Source organism: Triticum aestivum, chromosome 2A (assembly GCF_018294505.1).
Source record: "Triticum aestivum cultivar Chinese Spring chromosome 2A, IWGSC CS RefSeq v2.1, whole genome shotgun sequence".
In the NCBI taxonomy this organism is placed as follows: domain Eukaryota; kingdom Viridiplantae; phylum Streptophyta; class Magnoliopsida; order Poales; family Poaceae; genus Triticum; species Triticum aestivum.
The window spans coordinates 773,508,967-773,525,759 of record NC_057797.1 but is presented as its reverse complement, the minus strand read 5'-3'; the positions used below and the strand labels follow the sequence as shown (position 1 = coordinate 773,525,759).

Below are 16,793 nucleotides of genomic sequence, written 5' to 3'. Positions count from 1 at the left end.
ATCGACGGTGGTTACACGGAGATTTAGAAGGCACTAAGTAAACCACACCTACATATGCAAACAGTGTTATTTTTGACCTCAAATTGCATATAAATCAAATACTAGCACATATATATAATTCCTCCCAAATTACTAAACTGAAAAATCAATCACTATATAAAGCATTGCACGAGCTAATCTAGCAATGGGAGATGAAAGGACAAAGTTGCTAACCTTTGTGATCATTTAAATAGATGGGGGCCTTCAAATCTTGACAAATTTTGGGCAAAACGTGTGATGAGCTTGAGAGGAAGAGGGAAAAGAACAGAGAGGAGAGGGGAAAGGGGAAGAACAGAGCGAGCTCGGGTGGGCGAAGGGTCTATGTAGGATGACCTTTAGTACCGGTTCGTGATACGACCCGGTACTAAAGGTGCTGAAGGGGCCCCGAACTGACAACATCCTGCCACCACTCACTTTAGTACCGGTTCGTGGTACGAACAAGTGCTAAAGGTTCGCCACGAACCGGTACTAATGAGAGCGGCCGACTAGCCGTTGGAACCGGCACTAATGCACACATTAGTGCCGGCTCAAATTCAAACCGGCACTAATGTGCTTCACATTTGACCCTTTTCTACTAGTGTATGGAGATCTTATCAAAGCTTGATGTTGTTTTAGATGGACTACTTGTGGCCGAACTGGCTGTTGTTGCAGCATGATACCTTTGGTGGCAACGACGACAACTTGTGAAAGGAATCGTGATTCAAAATCCTAAGAAAAAACATTATATATTCGTGCCCTAACTACAAATTACATCAGATCGATATCTCCAAAGCTCCCGACTCGGAAGAAGACAGAACATATGTGGCAAAAACCGTCTCATGGATTGGTCAAGGTCAATGTAGATGCATCATTTTATCTGGATACTTTATCTGGAGCTTGCGGTGATGTCGTGTGTGATGACCGGGTGACTTTTTAGCTGTAGCAACTTGGTTTCTTCCATATCAGAGATTTGATTGAGCGGGGCTCTTGGCAATTAGAAATGGAATATACTTGTTGGCAAATTTGGGGTGCAACAATGAGGAGATTGAATCTGATTGCTCGTTTGCGGTGGAGACAATTCAGCAAATGGACTCTTATCTAGGACCCGGCGTTGCATTCGTCTCTGAATGTATTCAGTTGGCAATGGGCTTCGCCAAAATATCATTTATACACTGTTTTCGAGAAGCTAATTAGGTAGCAGATGAGCTAGCTAACCATTTTTTAGTGCTAGACCGTCAGGTTCTTGGGACGATGTAACTCCGGACTTTGACTCTCATTTACTTGTAAACGACGTGACCATCATATGAGAAATAAAGTCTATTTGCTGTCAAAGAAAAAACAGCAGCGACAAAACTTAAAACACAATTTGCAAAATTCCCCCAAAAAAACTTTTTGAAACATTAAAAAAAGAACAAAAGTGAAAACGTGAACTTTTTTCAAAATTAATAACATTTTTTTGAAATCCCACCCCCCAAAACATTTATGGAATTAGCTAACAGATTTTGCAAACATGAACAATTTTTTGAATTTGCAAACAAATTTCAAAAATGTAACATTTATTGAATTTGTAAACAAATTTGGATTGCGGGAACATATTTTGAAGTTCCCAAACATTTTGTGAATTTGTGAAAAATTTGTGAAATCTGAACATTATTTGAATGTGTGAACAAATTTTGAAAGCTGGACCATTTATTTGAAAACCTTGAACGTCTTAGTTTGTGATTTTTTTTAAAAAAATCTGAACATTGCTTAAAATTCTAAATATTTTGGAATTGCTGAACAAAATTTGAAATAAGATTTTTTTTTTCAAAAATGTGAACATGATTTTAAAATGTTGAACATATTTTAGATTCCAATTTTTTTTTGAAAGACAGAAAATAATTCTGAAAAAACTAAAAGGTGAAAGAAAATTTAAAAATGAAAAAAGAAAAAAAAATAGAAAGAAGAAAGGAAAAACGAAAACGAGGAGAAATAGAAAAACGAAAAACAAAAAAGAAACAACCGGTATCGCTGAAACACTAAACGGGTCGACCCAAAACCTGAAAAAGGGCTAGAAACATCATAGAAGGTTCCCAAAACCAGTATCATTAGACGGGCCGGCCCACCCCGAACGGTCGCTCCCTTGTTCTGCGAAACAGCGAAATCACTAATTCAAAATTGGGTTTTAACCAAACATGGGTGGACACCGTAATGGGCATGGTTAGATCAGTTTCTTTCTCAATTCTTTTCATAGTGAAAGGTTGGAGCTACTTAAACCAACTAGCACTACCGGACTCGCGGCCTATGCCGCCGTCGGCATAGGTCATTTCCCGTCGGCATAGACCTATGCCTACGGCTGCCGTCGGCATAGCCCCGTCGGCGTAGATCACGTCAGCGTAGTCTTGTTAGACCGTCGGTATAGTATAACCGTCGGCATAGGGACCTATGCCGACGGCTGACGCTCCGCCGTCAGCATAGGATAAGCCGACGGCCAGGACTAGGCTGTCGGCATAACTCCAAGTAGGCCGACGGCAGTCGTCGGCATAGTTTTGGCCGTCGGGTTAGGACCGTTTTCCGGTAGTGTAGAGGTATACGACAGGGAGATCCTATTTCCCCTTACTTGTTCTTGCTTGTAGTAGAGGGCTCTCTCAGGCCTTTTAAAAGCCAGTTCTCAGTCATCGGTCCTATTGAGAGTGAAGGTGGCCCACACAGCCTTGGCTATGAATCACCTCCTTTTTCGTAGATGACATCATGTTTCTTTTTATGTCAAGTGTAGAGGGGGCAAATGGCATGTCAAACCTATTAAATAACTATTGTGCTGCTTTAGGACAGAGAGTTAATAATGCAAAGTCGTCGATCTTATTCAGTAAGGGCTTCCCTCAAAGCCTGAAGCAAGATGTAAAAAATGTGTTGGATGTACATAATGAATCCCTAAGTGAGAAGTATCTGGGCATGCCAACGCAAGTGGGACACTAAAAAACGACACTTTCAGATATATGTGAGATCGAGTCTGGGAGAAGATAAGAGGATGGATGGAGAAACTGTTGTCTTCTGCAGGCAAGGAGGTACTTATTAAATCGGTTGCTCAAGCAATACCGGTGTTTTCTGTGTCATGTTTCAGGCTACATCGAGGCATTTGCCAGAGTGGCACGTCCATCTTAAGGCAATTTTGGTGGGGGGAGCAAGCAGGGGAAGAGAAGACCATGCTGGGTGTCGTGGGACGTCCTGACATGGTGAAAAAACTTGGGAGGACTAGGATTTCATTATCTGGAGGTTTTCAATTTGGCCTTGCTGTAACGGCAGGCCTGGCGCATCATTAACGAGCCTTCTTCGCTCAGCTTGCGAATTCTGAAGGCTTGCTACTTCCCCGCTTCGAGCTTGCTAGACGTAGAGTTGGGATCACACCCATACCAGATTTGGCGGGCTATCATTGATGGTAGGGATATTGTCAAACAGGGGATTATCGAGAGCGTCGGTACCGGTGAAACAATCAGCATATGGAGCCACAACTGGATACCAAGAGAACGTATGATGCGGCCCTTGGCATCTCTGGTGTTAGAACCCTCCCGAACTGGTGTCGCATCTAATCGATGCAATGGCCGCTACATGGCGGGAGGATGTCCTATGCCAAGTGTTTGTCCCCATAGATGTTGAGGCAATCCTAAAAATTCCAGTTTGTACAAGACAAGTGGAGGACTTCTGGGCATGGAAACCGGATGAGAGAGGAAGTTTCTCTGTCCGTTCTTCATATCATATGATCATGCATCTCAAAATGACCAGGGAAGACTAGATTGAATGTCAGGGGATTGCCTCAGGAACTTCGCCTGAGTGTAAGGGCTGGGACGCCATTTGGCAAACCAAGGTTCACTCGAAGCTTCATGCCTTTGCATGGCGTTTAGCACAGAATTCTATTCCTATGGGGGACATACTACATCACCGAAATATGGCTAACGTATGATACCTGTGCATTGTGTGGATCGCCAGACAACTGGAGACACTCGCTGATGGAGTGCAGCATGGCAAGGAGCATTTGGGCCCTGTCCAATGAGTCGATGGTGGAACATATATGCTGCAATCAGGAGCCAAGTGCAAAGAAGTGGTTATTTACAATGCATGAAGATTTACCAGAGGAGGAGTTTACCACACGGATCGTCAGTTTGTGGGCGATCTGAAGCTCTCGGCGTAAGGCTATTCATGAAGATATATTCCAGAGCCCGTATGCAACACACAGTTTCGTTACATCCTACATTAGAGAGCTTGAGTCTCTTTAGAAGCCCACCAAGGAACCGGCAGTTCAGAGAGCACCTAGAACGACCGGATGGATTCCTCCACCTGAAGGACCATACACATGAAAGTCAACGTAGATGCTGCCGTGGCGAGGGCTGGAGATTATGGTGCAGTAGCAGCACTATGCTGAGACCACCAAGGGACTTTCCAGGGAGCTTCAGCGGTAGTATACACAAACATTGGGGACCCAGCGACGCTAGAAGCATTGGCAGTCCGGGAGGCTCTCGCTTTGGCAAATGATCTGTACCTTCGGAGAATAAAGATAGCATCAGATTGCAAAGCAGTGGTCGACGCCATCAAGCATGGGAGTGCACCTGCTTATGGTGTCGTGTTACATGAAATATCACTTAGTATAGGCTCATTTATTTCCTGTACTATTAGTCATGAGTCTCGGACCTCGAATGCGTCCTGCAAAACATGCACTAGCGCTAGGGACTAGCCGTCATGTCTGGCTAGGGTCCCTGGGGAGCTTTGCTTCGTCCCTGTGATCATGACGTTTGAATAATAAATGCATGTTTGCCTAAAAAATCTAATTAAGGAGTACTTCTTTCAAAGATCACTCTCATCTTCTCAGGTTGAGACAACTGGCGCACTGCAATGCATCCGTTTAGTCAAACCGGGCGTCCAAATCTCGAACCATTTTCATTATTGGATTCCCCGCATCGAGATCTTCAAAATTAGATCCTATGTTGACAGGTTTTGAGGAAGTTTTTTTCACACAAAAAACCGGATGAAAAAACAGCACCGAGAGCACATTTTTTTGCTTTTCACGGAAGCAAAACTGTGCCTTTCGCGGGAAAAAATGTGTTTTTTGGAGAAAAAGCTAAGCACCAGTGGAAAACCAAAAGGTTAAAAAAAACGGAAAAAGCAATTTAGAAAGCAAAAACGCGTGCGAAAAGATAAAAAGTAAAAAACAAAATCCGGAGGCAGCGCTCAGAGTGGCGCGCTCTCAGCCCACCCCCAACGTTGGGAGATTCCCGAAGGAGCGCTCGTCAACTAGTTGCTCTTGCGAAACAGCGACAACTTGTGGCAAAGAGCCGCAAATAGGATTTTCCCTAGTGCGTTGCTAGATGGAGGGTGTGCTCAACTCAGCCCCCGCCCCCCCTCCTCCTAAAATGGCGCATCCCAGCCTCGGTGGAGCCCTACTCCCTAGCGCACATATTCTTCTTTTTTCTTTTATTTATATTTTTAAAAATAAAAATATTTTCCTTATTTTTTGAGAATTTTTATCACTTGTTCATTTTCTCATGCAATGTAAAGAATTTATGTACCTAAAAAAATTAACATGACATTTAAAACAGTGTTCCTATGTTTCCGAAAAAAGTTCAAGACATTTTTTAAAATTCCTAAACAATGTAAAAAATGTTTCATACCATTTAAATAATGTATGAGTATTTTAAAAAGTTTACGTGTTTCAGTAAATGTTCATGGAGTTTTTGATTTTTTTTATACAAAGTAAGAAATCTGTCATGCGTTGCCTCCGCGGTCGCTCGCCATTGTTGCGGAGAAGTCATCCACAGATAGATGTGCATTCGTTGCGGCGGCTCGATTGAGAAACCCTGATCAGGGGGGAAGAGTCAGAATTGGGCGGTGGCGACGCATCGATCTAGGAATCCTATGTGCGAGAGAAAGAAAGAAAGAGGTGGGGCTTCGGGTGCGGCGGCGCAGCTGGTGGAGAACGGGAGACGAGCGGCGGTACAGACTTCTTTTGATATTGAAGCATTGATGCCAACCCATCAGTCAAAAACCCATCCTACCTCAGGCAGAAAACTAGACACAGATAGGTTCTCACCCGTCTAGGCTCACATCCATGATGCTTTGTAATTACATTAATGTGTATTAGTTCTAGCCCGTCCTGGTACATGGGATGTTCACCATAGCTAATCGTTTTGTGCATTTTTCACCAGGTGTGAAATAAATTGTGATACAAATATTCTAAATTGGTTGACCTACTTTAAGCTTAGGTCCAAATCCAGTGATATGTGTATTGTTATAAATGGGTACATAAAATCATGCCGCGCCTTACATCAAAATTTATGTGTGCCCCACAATAAAACGCTTAAGTAATTTCGCAAATAACAACTTAACAGTACTTTATTAAAGTTGTATGAAGGTAATATTCTTAGTATGTTAGCCCGTGCTAATGCACGGGTTGACGACTAGTTTGATTAATTTATGTTCAATAGGTATCGTAATTGTAGACTGTAGTAGATCTATTTTCTTTTGCTAACTGAACTGGAGACGGGCAGCCTATGGGAAAACCAAAATCACTAACATGCAAATCCAAAACAATAAAATTAAAAAAAGTCCATTTTAAATGAAAATATTAATCAAATTCCAATTGCACTGTTGTATTTGTTAGAATAGAATCGTTAAAACTTATTAACCAAAACTTATCCAACAATATTTCTTAACCAAAACTTATTAACAAAGTATCATAAGCATCTAAATCTCACACACATGTATACCTCATTTCATCAACTAAATATGCAATATTCATTCATCTAAATCTCACACACATTTACACCACATTTCATCAACTAAATATCAACTTTATATTCATATAATCTCACACAAATTATACCGCATTTCATCAAATAAATATAGTCATCGTGAAAGTTCTAGTCAAGACCTTCAACCTGCCTTACAGGCTAGCTGATCCAACACTCGAGGATTATAGTCATCTGATTTGTTGAGCCTCAAGTCGCCTTATTGCATAAGACGACATGAGCCTCGGGCGCTACAACCATCTGATGTATTGAGCCTCAAGACACCTCGTCAAGACAGCATGAGCCTCGTGGGCTACAGAGGGATACATCAAGAAAAAATCGGCCGACAAAACTCGGGGCCTTGACATTGACATTGCCCTCGAGCGAAACTAGGAGGCTGTGCTACTCGGCAGCCTTGACGTCCATTATATGGATGTGAGGCTTCTGCTTCCTCATGTGTGATGCGGCCGCTTTATCATGAGTTGGTGAAAACACAATCATGGTCTTCTATCTGTTCAAATGCTGAGTTTAAACTGTTGTGGACCCACATTAAGACAGACAAGCCATCGCGAAGATTCCCTAGCATAGATTGACGCGTGATTTGACCGGCTGATCTATAACGATAAGTTTCACATAGTCAGATTCGGCTTTCCGCAAGCCAGAATTTTCATAAGTTCTTAGGAATGCTCCGAGTTCTTCATTCTGCCTCAGAAGGCATGGACGAAAAGACGAATCTACATCTACTAGGAAGGCAAGGGGCCGCAGACGGCTAACTTGAAGTTTCCAGGGGCTAATGTTGGGGATATACCAAACACGGGTATCGCCGGCATTGGAATAAGCCGGACTACCAGGGTGGCCCAGGAAGGTGGCAAGGCTTTGCTGGGCGGCCCAGCAGGACGAGGCACAAGGATCAAGGCCCATCTGGCTAATGAAGAGTCCAAGATGAAGCCAAAGCAAGTTGCACGGGCGCACGACGCCTTTATAAGCCGGCCCTCGTGAGCCCTTAGGGCACGTTTTATGTTGGAAATATGCCCTGGAGGCAATAATAAAATGGTCATTATTATATTTCTTTGTTCATGATAATTGTCTATTGTTCATGCTATAATTGTGTTATCCGGAAATCGTAATACATGTGTGAATACATAGACCACAACACGTCCCTAGTGAGCCTCTAGTTGACTATCTCGTTGATCAAAAGATAGTCATGGTTTCCTGACTATGGACATTGGATGTCATTGATAACGGGATCACATCATTAGGAGAATGATGTGATGGACAAGACCCAATCCTAAGCATAGCTCAAAGATCATGTAGTTCGTTTGCTATAGCTTTTCCGAATGTCAAGTATCATTTCCTTAGACCATGAGATTGTGCAACTTCCGGATACCGTAGGAGTGCTTTGGGTGTGCCAAACGTCACAACATAACTGGGTGACTATAAAGGTACACTACGGGTATCTCCGAAAGTGTCTGTTGGGTTGGCACGAATCGAGACTGGGATTTGTCACTCCGTATGACGGAGAGGTATCTCTGGGCCCACTCGGTAATTCATCATCATAATGAGCTCAATGTGACAAATTGGTTGATCACGGGATCATGCATTATGGTACGAGTAAAGTGACTTGCCAGTAACGAGATTGAACGAGGTATTGGGATATCGACGATCGAGTCTCGGGCAAGTAACGTACCGATTGACAAAGGGAATTGTGATGAACTTCAATATGCAGGGGATGGAAAAGATCATTCCTGAGGTATATTCAATGCTGAAATCAGCGGAGGTGGAAATCAAAAAGGAACATCATGTGTTGATGGTGAATAAAACCACTAAGTTCAAGAAAGGCAAGGGTAAAAAGAACTTCAAGAAGGACGGCAGGGGAGTTGCCGCGCCCGGTAAGCAAGCTGCCGGGAAGAAGCCAAAGAATGGACCCAAGCCCGAGACTGAGTATTTTTTATTGCAAGGGAAGTGGTCACTGGAAGCGGAACTGCCCGAAATACTTAGTGGACAAGAAGGCCGGCAACACTAAAGGTATATGTGATATACATGTAATTGATGTGTACCTTACCAGTACTCGTAGTAGCTCCTGGGTATTTGATACCTGTGCGGTTGCTCACATTTGTAACTCAAAGCAGGAGCTGCAAAATAAGCGGAGACTGGCGAAGGACGAGGCGACGATGCGCGTCGGGAATGGTTCCAAGGTCGATGTGATCGCCGTCGGCACGCTACCTCTACATTTACCTACGGGATTAGTTTTAAACCTCAATAATTGTTATTTAGTGCCATCTTTGAGCATGAACATTGTATCAGGATCTCGTTTTATTCGAGATGGCTACTCATTTAAATCCGAGAATAATGGTTGTTCTATTTATATGAGAGATATGTTTTATGGTCATGCTCCACTGGTGAATGGTTTATTCTTAATGAATCTCGAGCGTAATGTTACACATATTCATAGTGTGAATACCAAAAGATGTAAGGTTGATAATGATAGTCCCATATACTTGTGGCACTGCCGCCTTGGTCACATAGGTGTCAAACGCATGAAGAAGCTCCATGCAGATGGACTTTTGGAGTCTTTTGATTACGAATCATTTGACACGTGCGAACCATGCCTCATGGGTAAAATGACCAAGACTCCGTTCTCAGGAACAATGGAGCGGGCAACCAACTTATTGGAAATCATACATGCTGATGTGTGCGGTCCAATGAGTGTTGAGGCTCACGGTGGCTATCATTATGTTCTCACCCTCACTGATGACTTGAGTAGATATGGGTATGTCTACTTGATGAAACACAAGTCTGAGACCTTTGAAAAGTTCAAGTAATTTCAGAGTGAGGTTGAGAATCAACGTGACAAAAAAATCAAGTTCTTGCGATCAGATCGTGGGGGAGAATACTTGAGTCACGAATTTGGCACGCACTTAAGGAAATGTGGAATAGTTTCACAACTCACGCCGCCTGGAACACCTCAGCGTAATGGTGTGTCCGAACGTCATAATCGCACTCTATTGGATATGGTGCGATCTATGACGTCTCTTACCGATCTACCGCTGTCATTTTGGGGCTATACTTTAGAGACTGCCGCATTCACTTTAAATAGGGCTCCGTCAAAATCCGTTGAGACGACACCGTATGAATTATGGTTTGGGAAGAAACCTAAGCTGTCGTTTCTGAAAGTTTGGGGATGCGATGCTTATGTTAAGAAACTTCAACCTGAAAAGCTCGAACCCAAGTCGGAAAAATGCGTCTTCATAGGATACCCTAAACAAACTATTGGGTATACCTTCTACCTCAGATCCGAAGGCAAGATCTTTGTTGCCAAGAATGGATCCTTTCTAGAGAAAGAGTTTCTCTCGAAAGAAATAAGTGGGAGGAAAGTAGAACTTGATGAAGTATTGCCTCTTGAAGCGGAGAGTGGCGCAACTCAGGAAAATGTTCCTGAGGTGCCTGCACCGACTAGAGAGGAAGTTAATGATGATGATCATGAAACTTCAGATCAAGTTGCTATTGAACTTCGTAGGTCCACAAGGACAAGTTCCGCACCAGAGTGGTACGGCAATCCTGTCTTGGAAATCATGTTGTTAGACAACGGTGAACCTTTGAACTATGAAGAAGCGATGGCGGTCCCGGATTCTAACAAATGGCTGGAAGCCATGAAATCCGAGATAGGATCCATGTGTGAAAACGAAGTATGGACTTTGACTGACTTGCCCGATGATCGGCGAGCCATAGAAAATAAATGGAAGAATAAGGTAGACGCGGATGGTAATGTAACCATCTACAAAGCTCGGCTTGTCGCTAAGGGTTATCGACAAGTTCAAGGGGTTGACTACGATGAGACTTTCTCACCCATAGCGAAGCTGAAGTCCGTCCGAATCATGTTAGCAATTGCCGCATTCTATGATTATGAGATATGGCAAATGGACGTCAAAACGGCATTCCTTAATGGTTTCCTTAAGAACGAATTGTATATGATGCAGCCGGAAGGTTTTGTCGATCCTAAGAATGCTGACAAGGTGTGCAAGCTCCAACGCTTGATCTATGGGCTGGTGCAAGCATCTCGGAGTTGGAACATTAGTTTTGATGAAATGATCAAAGCGTTTGGGTTTACGCAGACTTATGGAGAAGCCTGCATTTACAAGAAAGTGAGTGGGAGCTCTGTAGCATTTCTCATATTGTATGTGGATGACATACTGTTGATGGGAAATGATATAGAATTCTTGGAAATCATAAAGGCCTACTTGAACAAGTGTTTTTCAATGAAGGATCTTGGAGAAGCTGCTTACATATTAGGCATCAAGATCTATAGAGATAGATCGAGACGCCTCATTGGTCTTTCACAGAGTACGTACCTTGACAAGATATTGAAGAAGTTCAATATGGATCAGTCAAAGAAGGGGTTCTTGCCTATATTGCAAGGTACGAGATTGAGCACGGCTCAATGCCCAACCACGGCAGAAGATAGAGAAAAGATGAGTGTCGTCCCCTATGCCTCGGCCATAGGGTCTATCATGTATGCTATGCTGTGTACCAGACCTCATGTAAACCTTGCCGTAAGTTTGGTAGGAAGGTCCCAAAGTAATCCCGACATGGAACACTGGACAGCGGTCAAGAATATCCTGAAGTACCTGAAGAGGACTAAGGATATGTTTCTCGTTTATGGAGGTGACGAAGAGCTCGTCTTAAAGGGTTACATCGATGCTAGCTTCGACACAGATCTAGATGACTCGAAGTCACAAACCGGATACGTGTATATTTTGAATGGTGGGGAAGTAAGCTGGTGCAGTTGCAAGCAAAGCGTTGTGGCGGGATCTACATGTGAAGCGGAGTACATGGCAGCCTCAGAGGCAGCACAAGAAGTAATCTGGGTGAAGGAGTTCATTACCGACCAAGGAGTCATACCCAATGCATCGGGCCCGATGACTCTCTTCTATGACAACACTGGAGCTATTTCCCTTGCCAAGGAGCCCAGGTTTCACAGGAAGATCAGGCATATCAAGCGTCGCTTCAACTCCATTCGTGAAAGTGTTCAAAATGGAGACATAGATATTTGTAAAGTGCATACGGACCTGAATGTGGCAGATCCGTTGACTAAACCTCTCCCTAGAGCAAAACATGATAACACCAGAACTGCATGGGTGTTCGATTCATCACAATGTAACTAGACTATTGACTCTAGTGCAAGTGGGAGACTGTTGGAAATATGCCCTGGAGGCAATAATAAAATGGTTATTATTATATTTCTTTGTTCATGATAATTGTCTATTGTTCATGCTATAATTGTGTTATCCGGAAATCGTAATACATGTGTGAATACATAGACCACAACACGTCCCTAGTGAGCCTCTAGTTGACTAGCTCGTTGATCAAAAGATAGTCATGGTTTCCTGACTATGGACATTGGATGTCATTGATAATGGGATCACATCATTAGGAGAATGATGTGATGGACAAGACCCAATCCTAAGCATAGCTCAAAGATCGTGTAGTTCGTTTGCTATAGCTTTTCCGAATGTCAAGTATCATTTCCTTAGACCATGAGATTGTGCAACTCCCGGATACCGTAGGAGTGCTTTGGGTGTGCCAAACGTCACAACATAACTGGGTGACTATAAAGGTACACTACGGGTATCTCCGAAAGTGTCTGTTGGGTTGGCACGAATCGAGACTGGGATTTGTCACTCCGTATGACGGAGATGTATCTCTGGGCCCACTCGGTAATGCATCATCATAATGAGCTCAATGTGACCAAGTGGTTGATCACGGGATCATGCATTACGGTACAAGTAAAGTGACTTGCCGGTAACGAGATTGAACGAGGTATTGGCATACCGACGATCGAGTCTCGGGCAAGTAACGTACAGATTGACAAAGGGAATTGTATACGGGATTGATTGAATCCTCGACATCGTGGTTCATCCGATGAGATCATCGAGGAGCATGTGGGAGACAACATGGGTATCCAGATCCCGCTGTTGGTTATTGACCGAAGAGTCGTCTCGGTCATGTCTGCGTGTCTCCCGAACCCGTAGGGTCTACACACTTAAGGTTCGGTGACGCTAGGGTTGTTGAGATATTAGTATACGGTAACCCGAAAGTTGTTCGGAATCCCGGATGAGATCCCGGGCATCACGAGGAGTTCCGGAATGATCCGGAGGTGAAGATTTATATATACGAAGTCGAGTTTCGGCCATCGGGAAAGTTTCGGGGCTAATCGGTATTGTACCGGGACCACCGGAAGGGTCCCGGGGGTCCACCGGGTGGGGCCACCTATCCCGGAGGGCTCCATGGGCTGAAGTGGGAGGGGAACCAGCCCCTAGTGGGCTGGTGCGCCCTCCTTGGGCCTCCTCCTGCGCCTAGGGTTGGAAACCCTAGGGGTGGGGGCGCCCCACTTGGCTTGGGGGGCACTCCACCCCCCTTGGCCGCCGCCCCCCCTTGGAGATTGCATCTCCTAGGGCCGGCGCCCCCCTAGGGGTCCTATGTATAGTGGGGGGAGGGAGGGCAGCCGCACCCTAGCCCCTGGCGCCTCCCTCTCCCTCCCGTGACACTTCTCCCTCTCCCTGAGCTTGGCGAAGCCCTGCCGAGATCACCGTTGCTTCCACCACCACGCCGTCGTGCTGCTGGATCTCAATCAACCTCTCCTTCCCCCTTGCTGGATCAAGTTGGAGGAGACGTCTTCCCAACCGTACGTGTGTTGAACGCGGAGGTGCCGTCCGTTCGGCGCTAGGTCATCGGTGATTTGGATCACGACGAGTACGACTCCATCAATCCCGTTCTCTTGAACGCTTCCGCGCGCGATCTACAAGGGTATGTATATGCACTCCCCTCTCCCTCGTTGCTAGATGACTCCATAGATTGATCTTGGTGACGCGTAGAATTTTTTTAAAATTCTGCTATGTTACCCAACAGTTTAGATGGTGAATCAAACAATCTCTCTCATTGTAAGTTGGCACACCATACTTCGCCTTATAGTGAGTTATAGCAGCACGTAGGATCTCGCCGCCGTTGCGTGATCTAAAGCTAGGTAAACTGTGTGCAATCCCGTCACCGGAGCCCTCTCCCTTAACACCCACGATCACCATGTCGGCTATGGAACCCCGGTTCCTTGTTGCAGACTTGATACCACGACAATTCGAATTGGTAGAACGGACTCCTGTTGTATCACTGAAGTGCCACAACAGAACCTGAAGAGAGGCCGCGTGAGGGAAATGCTGAAGTTGATGTGGACATGCGCGGCCGTCTCGATGAACGAAAGCAGCAGCACCCTGCTTCACTCTTCGACCTGGACAATCAACTGCAATTTTTTGCTGGCCACAGTGATAAGGATCAACGTGACCCAAATGGTTTTTAGGCCCAATCTTTCATGGCGTACCCGGACAACTCCGATCGCCGAGCAGAATAGATTCTACTCCCCGATACACAAACACAAGTCCTTACGAATCAGCAAGCACGGAGGTTTTCGGACAGCTCCCTCTAAACTCGATATGGATATCTTACCCTCGAAAACACATCATGTTTCTTAACTCAAAACATAACCTAAGGATACAATGGCCGGCAGCCAACCCTTTATTTATATGGGTGACTCCAGAAACCCTAAACAACTCGGACCCACTTTTCCTGCACAGAAAAAATAAAAACAACACAACCGGAAATTAAAAAAGACACTTTGCGCGCCAATATTGTCACGCCTGCTGGTGGACCCCAGCCGAACTCCTTCAAACTCAGCATGCTCAACAAGCTCTTTCAAACATAGCCACGCCTCCTTTGATCTTCTCCTTGTGCGGCAGAAACAGGAACACTGAGTCACCTGCACGTTGGTACGCTCCTTCCGTGGCATTTGCAGAGAGCACTCCTCGAACTCGCGTCGGCCCAGCAAATTTGGTTTATTTGGCATCACGGTGCTGCCTCGATGTTCACCTTACTGTTGTCTTCGGTGTACAAATGTTTACACTATGTATTTGATCATTTCAGTATATATGAAAAAAAAGATTATACATGGATTAAAATCGACGTGAAGCAACGCACGGGCAGTGTTTGCTAGTATAAGCAAATTTGAACGTTCCGACATCCAACCAACCAATACAGAGGCTCATCATGCATGCTAAACTGCTAGTACGGAAGGATTCCCAAGGACCTTCCATAGTTGACGACGTCGTCGTATATTTCGTCCAACGCCTTGTACCTGAACTCAAACCCTTCCCCGATGAGTTTCGCCGACGAAATGCAGACTCTCAACTTCTCGGGGCGACCACCAAACCTGATAACAAACATACACGCTATATATTCACAAATCACGATCGAGAGCATCGGAACTTGCTGTGTTTCCATAGATGTTGGCACACACCTGTCGGTATTGACGTTATACTGTGGGTACTTGGCGGCCAGGAAGGTGGCTAGCTCCGCGAGGGTGGTGTCGAGGCTGCTGCAGATATATCTTCCTGACGCAGCCTCCTCCTCGGCTAAGAAGATCTTTGCGCGGCAGAGGTCGTGGACATGGACCATCGGGATCGAGCCAGACGCCCTGTCGACGAGTTCCAGGCTGCGAATCTTCTCGTCGTCACCTGAGATAATCATTCACCACACACGTCGTTCGATGAATTAGTAGTCTCTAATGGTCCCTTTTAATTATCGTTGCATCTTGACTTGGTATCAGGCTCACCAGTCAGCAAAGAAAGGATAACGGGGACGCTGGTGTGGACAATCGTCGCCGGCGCCTCGCCAACCGTGAAGGCGGGGCACACCGTAACAAGGCTGATGCCGCTGTCCTGCGCGAAAGTCCGCGCCGCCTTTTCCATAAGCACCTTTGAGACATTGTAGGCCTGTGATACGGCACGCAAGCACGTCATCACATTCACATTATTTGACAGATTTCTACCCGCCCTAATTAAAATTAAAAAGGAACGGAAGTACTAAAAAAATGTGCATGCCTACCCAGCCGCCGGCCTTGGTAACTCTGAGGTACTCAACGTCGCTCCAGGACTCCTCGTCCAGGACATGGCTGTCTCCTAGTGGCAGAGGCCGGCCGGCGACAGCCGCCACTGACGATGTCAGGATCACGCGCTTCACCGTCCCCGCCCTCACGCACGACCTCATTGCGTTAAGGGTTCCGCTGACGGCCAGCTCGATCACTTCTTTCTGCCATGAGATATAACCAACTAAAAACAGTGCCTTTTCCATAATCAAATCTGACCCTAGTACAGAGTGTTTGGTCAGGCTCTACCTCAGGGTTCTCCGCGTTGAGGTTCATCGGAGCCGCGACGAGGAAGGCATAGTCGCAGCCGGCCACGGCCTCATCGAAGCTACCCTCGTCCTCCAGGTCGGCGCGGAAGACCTCTAAGGGACCGAGCGCTTGCAAGTCCTTGAGATGGGGGTGATTCTCCATGTCATCTGAGATCCAAAAAACAAATAACAGTGCCTGTCAGCTCAGGGTTCATCACATCACAAATTCACAATAGAGAGCGATCGAGGATCTAACCGGACTTTCTGATTGTCGTCTTGACGGTGTATCCCTTTTGCAGCAGCATCTTCACGAGGGCCGAGGCGATGTATCCGTCACCTCCGGTGACACACGCCGTCTTCCTCCTTATCGCATCACCTGCCACAGACGTCATCAGGCCGGCTGGAGGTGGAGAGTCGAGCACCGGAGTTCCTGTTCCTCTGCTGGTGGAGTAGTGCTTGTGGGCGCTCGTGGCTTTCACCTCTCAGGTAACGTGTGTCGTAGCTGGTAATCCATGAGCGGGGTTCGTTAGAGGGATGGTTTGGATCCCAGGAAAAAAAGAGAGGAATGGTTTGGATGCTTTCAAGAAACCACAAGCTAGTTGCATTTATTTCTCCACAGATTGCCACCATATACAAAGGTTATATGCTTTCCAACTTACCCCGCAGAAAAAAGAGATGCTTTCCAACTTGTAGTTGTCTTTCAGATTGATTAGACCGAGCCAACTGCTCCATTGTGCTCCAGTGATATTGAAGTCTTCCATTTTTTTTTTGCGGGAATATATTGAAGTCTTCCATTGACCTGCT

The 16,793-nt window shown here is 45.4% G+C and overlaps 1 protein-coding gene across 1 annotated transcript; it reads right to left on the bottom strand.

Moving 5' to 3' along the window:
* Positions 1–14,764: 14,764 nt before the first annotated feature.
* On the bottom strand, positions 14,765–16,546 carry LOC123186653 (anthocyanidin reductase ((2S)-flavan-3-ol-forming)-like). Its single transcript, XM_044598374.1, has 6 exons — positions 16,246–16,546; positions 15,991–16,157; positions 15,702–15,905; positions 15,430–15,589; positions 15,115–15,331; positions 14,765–15,027 (listed from the first exon to the last, which is right to left on the bottom strand). Exons 1-6 carry the CDS (start codon positions 16,379–16,381, stop codon positions 14,880–14,882), a joined length of 1,032 nt encoding a protein of 343 aa, XP_044454309.1. The 5' UTR covers positions 16,382–16,546; the 3' UTR covers positions 14,765–14,879.
* Positions 16,547–16,793: the final 247 nt, after the last annotated feature.